The following is an 8,081-nucleotide window of genomic DNA, read 5'->3' as shown; positions in this document are numbered from 1 at the left end:
AGGTGCCGCCCGGTGCCCAACTGTCCCCCAAAAATGGGGTTTAAATCCACATTTCCCGAGGTGGAAAAACCCCAAAGCCTGCTCCCCAAAACTCTCCAGAAACCGGGGAAAATCGGAGTTGGGAGTTTTAACTTCAGAACTTTCGTTAATGAACATTTCCAGCCCGGCTTTGGGTCCCTGCGGAAGGAGCAAAGGACACTCAGGGACACCGGAGAGGGGTTCCCATCAACTGGGGGGGGATTTTCCTTAGGAAAAAAGAAAAATTATAGACAAAAAAACCCAAAAAAAAAAAAAAAAACCAGACCGAAACCAGTTTGGTTTGGAACAACTTTATACAAACGAACCTTATGTACACTCCCTTTTTTTTCCCCCCAAAACACCCCTATTTATAGAAGGCAACATAAATAAATCCCCGGGACTGTACAACACTATGAACACTCCTTAAAACGGCACTTTCTGCTTAAAAAAATAGCGTTATTCTCTTAAAAAATAGGAAAGAGCTCGGTTATTTTTTTTTCCTTTAAAATAAGTCGTCGATTTCCTTAAAAAAGAGGCATTTTCGCCGTTCCTTTACCCACAGCTGGAGGCACAGCCAGAAAACGGAGATGAACACGAGTTTTTCTCTTCAAACAATAACTTAAAACCATTCCTGAACTGCTTAAATATTAAAATATTTCCCTCCCCACACCCTCCCCCCACCCGATTTTTTTATTCAATTTTAAATCGCCACAATTTTAAAATCACCACAATTTTAAATCGCCACAATTTTAAATCACCACCTTCTGGTCTGAGCATCGTCCCGGGTGATTCCGGCTGGGGCGAGGGTCGCGCTTTGCTCCCGTGGGGAGGGGTCCGTGACCCCCAAAACCGCCCCCGGTTTCGGAGCCGGGGCCAAGCACTCCGCTGGGGACAGACACGCCCCTGTCACTGTCGCGACAGCGGTGACACAGCTCCTCCAGCCCGGCGGGGTCCGCTCAGCGGGGTCACCCCGACAGGCAAAGCTCCAGCGAGGGGTTGGGATCGGGATCTCCGGGGGCCAAATTTGTCGGGAGCTGGGGGGGTGTGAAGGGGGTGATGGAAAATCTTGGGAAATTAAAAAGTACGGGAGGATTTTCCAGCTTTTCCTGCGCTGGGAGCGGAGGGTTCGGAGCCTTTGCAGTCCTCTGGTTCCTGAGATGAGCGGGGCGAGCAGCGAGGATTTCTAGGGGTGCGCGGGGGGGGGTTCATTTCCTTTGGTTTGTTGCTGTTGTTGTTGGTTTTTTGGGGGGGGTTTTTAAGGAAAAATCAAGAGACAAAACCAAACCAGTGGGGGGGAAAAAAGGAGGCCAAGGAGTTGTGCAGCGTCTCTGAGCCCTCGGTGCCCGTCAGTACACGGTGCTGGGGGGCCCGGGGGACGGGTGGTGCATCGGGGGGGCCGCCTGCCCCTGGGGGGGTCCGTGGGGGCCGCTGAGGCTCTGGGGGTGGTACCAGGGGTTGTGCTCCTCCAGGAAACCCGGCGAGGAGCTGTAGGGCAGCGGCTGCGGCAGCGGGGTGCGGGCGGTGCCGGGACTGTCCCACACCGGCGACGGCGGCGAGTTGCAGGCCATGGAGTCGCTGTTGTTGGGGCTGTGCTCCAGGGGCACCTCGCCGTTCTTGTAGAGCTTCTTGAACTTGGAGCGCCGGTTCTGGAACCAGATCTTCGCCTGGGGTTGGGGGGAGGGCAGGGAAAAGGGTCAGAGAGACGGGATGGGCGCAGGGAAAAGGGGTCAGAGAGACGGGATGGGGGCAGGGAAAAGGGTCAGAGAGATGGGATGGGGGCAGGAAAAGGGGTCAGAGAGATGGGATGGGGGCAGGAAAAAGGTCAGAGAGATGGGATGGGCACAGGGAAAAGGGGTCAGAGAGACGGGATGGGGGCAGGAAAAAGGGTCAGAGAGATGGGATGGGCACAGGGAAAGGGGTCAGACCTCCGGGAAGGGAGCAGAAAGGTGGAGTGGGCACAGGGAAAAGGGTCAGAGAGACGGGACGGGTGCAGGGAGAGGGGTCAGAGCCCCGGGAAGGAGCGGGCGGGTGGGGTGGGTACAGGGAAAAGGGTCAGGAGGACCTGGCATGGGAATGGGAGGGATGGGATGGGCACAAGGAAAAGGGTCAGAGCTCCAGGACGGCAGCAGGAGGTGGAATGGGCACAGGGAAAAGGGTCAGAGAGCCAGGATGAGTGCAGGGAAAAGGGTCAGAGAGCCAGGATGGAGCTGGAGGGTGGGATGAACACAGGGAAAAGGGTCAGGACCCGACATGGGAAGGGGAAGGATGGGATGAGTACAGGGAAAAGGGTCAGAGAGCTGGGATGGGCACAGGGAAAAGGGTCAGGACCCAGCACGGGAATAGGAGGGATGGGGCAGAGGGGAGGGGGCAGGGATGGCGTGGTTTGGATCGTGGGGACACCGGACAGGGGGGTCACGGGCAGCCCAGAAATACAGGAAGGGATATTGGGGTCACAGGGGATTCCTTGGGCACTGGAACCAGCCTGGGACATGGGGTCACAGGGACCCCAGAGACACGGGAAGGACCACGGGGGTCACAGGGACCCCAGAGACACGGGAAGGGCCATGGGGGTCACAGGGACCCCAGAGACACTCTGGCCCATAGGAAGGGACAAGGGACACAGGTGGCACATGAGATGCCACGGGAAGGGACGTCATGGGGACCCCACACGGTGCATGGCAGGAAACCCCTCGGGACAGGGGTGTCATGGGACACGTGGAATGTCACCCTTGGTGTGAGTGTCACGGAGAACACGGACACACCACGGACAGGGACATCCATGGACAGGGACACAGACACCCCATGGACAGGGACACCCCATGCTCTGGGGACAGCACCCACGTGACCGCAGGTGTCACAGAGACCCCTCTGGGGACACGGGCGTCACGAGGAGCCCGTCACGCCACACGCCGGGCGTCGGGAGCGTCCCCGCGCTGGGCGAGGCGGCGCTGGACGCCCTTGGCCCTGGGCGAGGGGCGGGGGTGGCGGTGGTTGTCACCCAAACAGGATGTCCCTCTGGGAGCGGGTGACGCGCTCCGTCAGCCCTTTGCCGAGTGTCCCCGATTGCTTCATCGCCCAAGGGAGGAGGAGGAAGGCCAAGGGCGGCACAAGGGCGCCGGCGCCGGCCCCGAGGCAGGGAGGGCACCGCGATGGGGCGCGGGGGAGTCACGGGCTGCGGGGACAGCGGGGACAGCGGGGACAGCGCGCTCCCCTCCCACCCGCAGAGCCGAGGGGGGGTTTGTCCCCGCGCCAGGCAGGACCCCAAGAGCGGGGGTTTCACCCCGAATGCGGGCGGCTCGCGGGAGGAGGAGGAGGAGGAGAAGCCTTTCGTGCACGTCCCGGCTCTTCCAGTCCAGCCTGCAGGGCCACCCCAGCGCTGGGGACAGCGGGCGTGGAACCGGTCCCCAAACCCCTTCTCCCTGCACGAACCGAGAGGGATGGGGCAGCCAGGGCCGCGGGAAACCTTGGGAAGTGTGGGCAGCAGGGGCAGGGACCCCCAGGTCTCTGTTGTGGCAGGATTTGGGGTCAGGAGCTGCTCTGGGGATGGGGTGTCCCCAGAACCCCGCCCCCAGCAGCCCGGCTGGCCCGGGACTCGGTGCCCCACATTCCTGGGACAGCGGGTGTGCCGTGACCCGGGACTGGCCCGGTGCCGGGGCGGGATCCAGCCCCCAGCCCCGTGCACAGTGAGGTCTCCAGAGGGAGATAAACCCTATTTTATCCCAAAATAAACCCCAAAACCGCCGCTTGGGGCACACCTGGGGTCCCCTCTCCCTGCTCCTCCATCCTCTCCACCTTTCCCTCGGATCTGCTCCAACAGGGAAATCTCACCCGAGGACCCCACAAGGGGAACTCCATCCCTGCGACCCCCGGGAGCCGAGCCCTTCCCAAACCCGCGATTTACGGGGGAGTGGCAGCTCCAACTCCCCCTCTGCTGCCCGCGGGGGTGGGTTTGGGGTGTCTGGGGGGGCTCAGCGCTCACCTGGGTCTGGGTGAGCCCCAGCTGCGCCGCCAGCTCGGCGCGCTCGGGCAGCGCCAGGTACTGCGCCTTCTGGAAGCGGCGCTGCAGGGCGGCCAGCTGGTAGCTGGAGTAGATGGTGCGGGGCTTGCGGATCTTCTTGGGCTTCCCGTTGACCATCCGCACCTCGGGCTCCGGCTCCTCCTTCACCGACACTGCGGGAGGCCGCGGGGTGAGGCGTGAAGGGCTCCCAGGGCAGCCACGCCGTGCCCGGCTCGGTGTCACCCCCTGCTCCGCTTGGTGTCATCCCGTGCCCCGCTCGGTGTCACCCCCTGCCCCGCTCGGTGTCACCCCGTGCCCGGCTCGGTGTCACCCCCTGCCCAGCTCGGTGTCACCCCGTGCCCGGCTTGGTGTCACCCCCTGCCCAGCTCGGTGTCACCCCGCTCGGGGTGCTGGAAGCTCCCCGTCCCCTGTGACAATCTCCGGGACACTCCTGGGACGTGTCCCGGACCCAGCACGGATCCGTCCCGCTGTGTCCCCACGGGAACGGCTGAGCCCCGAGAGCTGCCAGCAGCCCCTGTCCCCAAGGCGGGGACACACGGAGGGGCACAACCCCACAACGATCGGGGACACCCAGAGGGGTTAAACCCCAAAACGATCGGGGACACCCAGAGGGGTCAAATCCCACAAATCCCGGGGATCAAACCTCACAAAACCGGGGGTTAAAACCCCACAAAACCCGGGGGTTAAACCCCACAAAGCCCGGGGGGGTCAGACCCCAAAAAACCCAGGGAGGGTTAAACTCCAAAAAACCCAGGGGGGTCAAACCCCACAAAGCTCAGGGGGATGAAACCCCACAAATCCCGGGGGTCAAACCCCACAAATCCCTGGGGTCAAACCCCACAAATCCCGGGGTCAAACCCCACAAAGCTCAGGGGGGTCAAACCCCACAAGACCCAGGGGGGTTAAACCCCACAAAGTCCGAGGCTTACACCCCACAAAACCCAGGGGGATCAAACCCCACAAATCTCAGGGGGGGTTCAAACCCCACAAAGCCCCTCCGGATCCCCGCGGGAGCGGCGGGGCGGGCACGGCCCCACTCCCCCCGGTCCCCCCCGGTCCCCCCCGGTTTCCCCGCTCCATCCGTACCTGCCTCCTGCGCCGGGAGCTGCTGCTCCCTGAAGTGCCCGTACTGGCGGTACGAAGGGCTGTAGGAATACTCGGATTTGGGCGAGTAGGTGCCGGCGGCGCCGATGCCGTTGAGGTTGAACTGGGGGTAGGGGTAGTGGCCCACGGGCTGCCCGTACGACTGGCCCGGGTAGTAATCGTGCTGGCCCGTGTAGTAGCCCAGGTCGGTGACCGAGGACTCGGGCAGCGTGGGAGAGTCCTTGGAGGCTGCATGGCAGCTCAGCGAGCCCGAGAGGTCCGTCAGGATGCTGGAGAGCTTCTTATCGAAAGAGCCGCTCATGGCGGGCAGCGGGGAGGGGGCGGCTGCCTGCCCGCGCCCGGGACCCCCCAACCTGGCGGCTGCCGCGGCCTGGAGCGCCCCGAGCGGATCCGGAGCCGCGGCTGCTTCGAGAGGAGCCACCGAGAGACTGTGCCCAAACCTCCGGCCCCGGCCGCCTGCTTAAAGCCTTTAATTAGGGAGCAGGGCAGGGTGGGTGCGCATTCCGATTGGCTCCAGAAATATTGCCTGGGAGGCAAAATAGGCTCCTGCCTCCTCCTGTGTGGGTTTTTTTTTTTTTTTTTCTCTCTCTCTCTCTCTCCCTTTTTTTTTTTTTTTTTTCTCTTTTTTTTTTTCTTCTTTCTCTCTCTCAAGAAACAACAAAGAGTGGGTGAAGGAGGGTGAGGGAATAAATAAAGTGTGCAGGGTCTCCTGTCTGCAGGAGGGGGGTCCTGGGGACACAGGGGACACTGCGGGGGGCGGGACGGGGATGTTTACAAGGGGAGTTTGGGGCTCTTGGGGGGATTTTTTTCAGGATTGTTTATAGAGTTGGTTGTGGGGCAGGGAAGGGGGGTTGGGGTTTGGGACTGGGATGGATCCGTGCTTGGGGCTGGGGGTTTTAGGGGTTTGTTTATGGCCCCCCCATTTCTCCCCTGCTCCCACCCACTCCCAGCAGCGTCCCCCAGTCCAACACCACCCCCAAGGCAGAGCCCCCCCAGAGGACCCTCCCGTACCCCCCACCCTGCCACGCTCCCCCCGCTCTGGGGGCACCCGGGGGCGGTGACAAGCCCCGATTCTGGGGGGACACCCCCGGGGGTCTGTGTCCCTCTCCCACCCCCACTCAGAGCCGTGACCCCTGTGCTGCCCCAAGGACCCCCAGCAGCGTGACCCAGCCGGGGGTCGCGGGCCAGCCCTGGTGTCCCCCCGGCCACCCGCCGGGCTGTCCCCACCGCCCCCAGCCGCGGGACGGGGGGGCTTTGCAAGGGGGATGGGGGGTTGTTTTTGGGGAGGGGGTCTTCTTCTGCGGGCAGGAACTTCCCCTGACAGGAACCGGGGGGCTGGGTCGGAGACCCGGGTGGGGCTGTCCCCTCCTGTCCCCTGTGTGTCCCCTCCTGTCCCCTGTGTGTGGTGTGTCCCCCCCTCCCCGCATTGTCCCCCCGGGTCCCCCCGGCCCGTCCGCGGCGCGGGGCAACGGCTCCTCCTGGCGGCCACAGCGGGAACTGCGCCGCTCCCCGAGGGCCGCGGGTTCGAGTCCCGGCACCGCCGGAACCGCCGGTCCAAGGGTTCGAGTCCCGGCACCGCCGGTACCGCCGGGCCAAGGGTTCGAGTCCCTGCACCGCCGGTACCGCCGGGCCAAGGGTTCGAGTCCCGACACCGCCGGTACCGCCGGGCCGAGGGTTCGAGTCCCGGCACCGCCAGTACTGTCTGGGCCGAGGGGGAAGAGAGAGAAAAATGGGGAATGGGAAAGGAGCAGGAATGGGAAGATGGGAATAGGAATGAGAACAGGAATAGGAATAGTAATAGGATCCCCCTCCCCGCATTGTCCCCCCGGGTCCCCCCGGCCCGTCCGCGGCGCGGGGCAACGGCTCCGCCTGGCGGCCACGGCGGGAACTGCGCCGCGCCCCGGGGGCCGCGGGTTCGAGTCCCGACACCGCCGGTACAGCCGGTCCAAGGGTTCGAGTCCCGACACCGCCGGTACCGCCGGGCCGAGGGTTCGAGTCCCGGCACCGCCAGTACTGTCTGGGCCGAGGGGGAAGAGAGAGAAAAATGGGGAATGGGAAAGGAGCAGGAATGGGAAGATGGGAATAGGAATGAGAACAGGAATAGGAATAGTAATAGGATAGGAATAGTAATAGGAATAAATAGGGATAGGTAGGAATAGGAATAGGAGCACGGATAAATAGGAATAGGAATGCACAGGAAGAGGAATAAGAACAGGAATATGAGTAGGAATAGGATTAGAAGCAGCAATAAGAATAAATGGGAATAGGAATAAGAGCAAGGACAGGGAAAGGACAGAAACAGAAATAATAGAAATAGAAACAGAAAGGAATGGAAATGATAGGAGCAGATAGGCAGAAGTGAAGAGAACAGGGACGAATGCCCGAGGGGAGCAGGAGGCTCTGCAGGAGCCGAGCACCACCCGGAGCCGGGGGAACGGCACGGCCTCGCTTCCCACGTGGGAACTGCGGCTGGGGACTCCAGGAATCCATTCCGAGGGGACAGAAGTGTCCGCGAGCGGCCCAGCCCAGCCCTGGGAGCTGCGCCGGGATTCCCTGCGAGGTTCCCAGGGTCCCCGGGAGCCGCTGGGACATCCGCAGGTCCCCAGGCTGGCTGTCGCCCTCCAGCCGGGCTGTCGCCAGGGCTGGGTCCCGCCGGGAGCGGCTCCGCGGCAGGAAAAGCCGGTTGTGGAGCTGGAGGCCGGGGAGGGCAGCGGGGGAGCGGGGCTGGAGGGGGAGCGGGTGCGGCCAGTCCCCGACCAGTCTGGAACTGGGAGCTCTGGGGCTGCCGGGCCGGGCTGGCTCCCCTGGAACCCCAAATCCCGGAGCTGAGGGGCTGGGGCGCAGTTTGGGGGAGTCGGGGCACGGCGGGGAACAGAAGTCGCTGTTCTGGGGCACCCGGGGGTCTCTGGGGGGGGGGCCCCCGGGCAGGGCTGAGCACAGG

At 63.1% G+C, this 8,081-nt stretch overlaps 1 protein-coding gene across 1 annotated transcript; it reads right to left on the bottom strand.

Moving 5' to 3' along the window:
* Positions 1–1,364: 1,364 nt before the first annotated feature.
* On the bottom strand, positions 1,365–5,658 carry DLX3 (distal-less homeobox 3). The gene is made up of 3 exons (XM_041465351.1): positions 5,123–5,658; positions 3,998–4,188; positions 1,365–1,682 (listed from the first exon to the last, which is right to left on the bottom strand). Exons 1-3 carry the CDS (start codon positions 5,439–5,441, stop codon positions 1,365–1,367), a joined length of 828 nt encoding a protein of 275 aa, XP_041321285.1. The 5' UTR covers positions 5,442–5,658.
* Positions 5,659–8,081: the final 2,423 nt, after the last annotated feature.

Source organism: Pyrgilauda ruficollis, unplaced genomic scaffold (assembly GCF_017590135.1).
Source record: "Pyrgilauda ruficollis isolate IOZ18807 unplaced genomic scaffold, ASM1759013v1 scaffold189, whole genome shotgun sequence".
NCBI lineage: Eukaryota > Metazoa > Chordata > Aves > Passeriformes > Passeridae > Pyrgilauda > Pyrgilauda ruficollis.
This window is presented reverse-complemented; position numbering and strand designations above follow the sequence as displayed.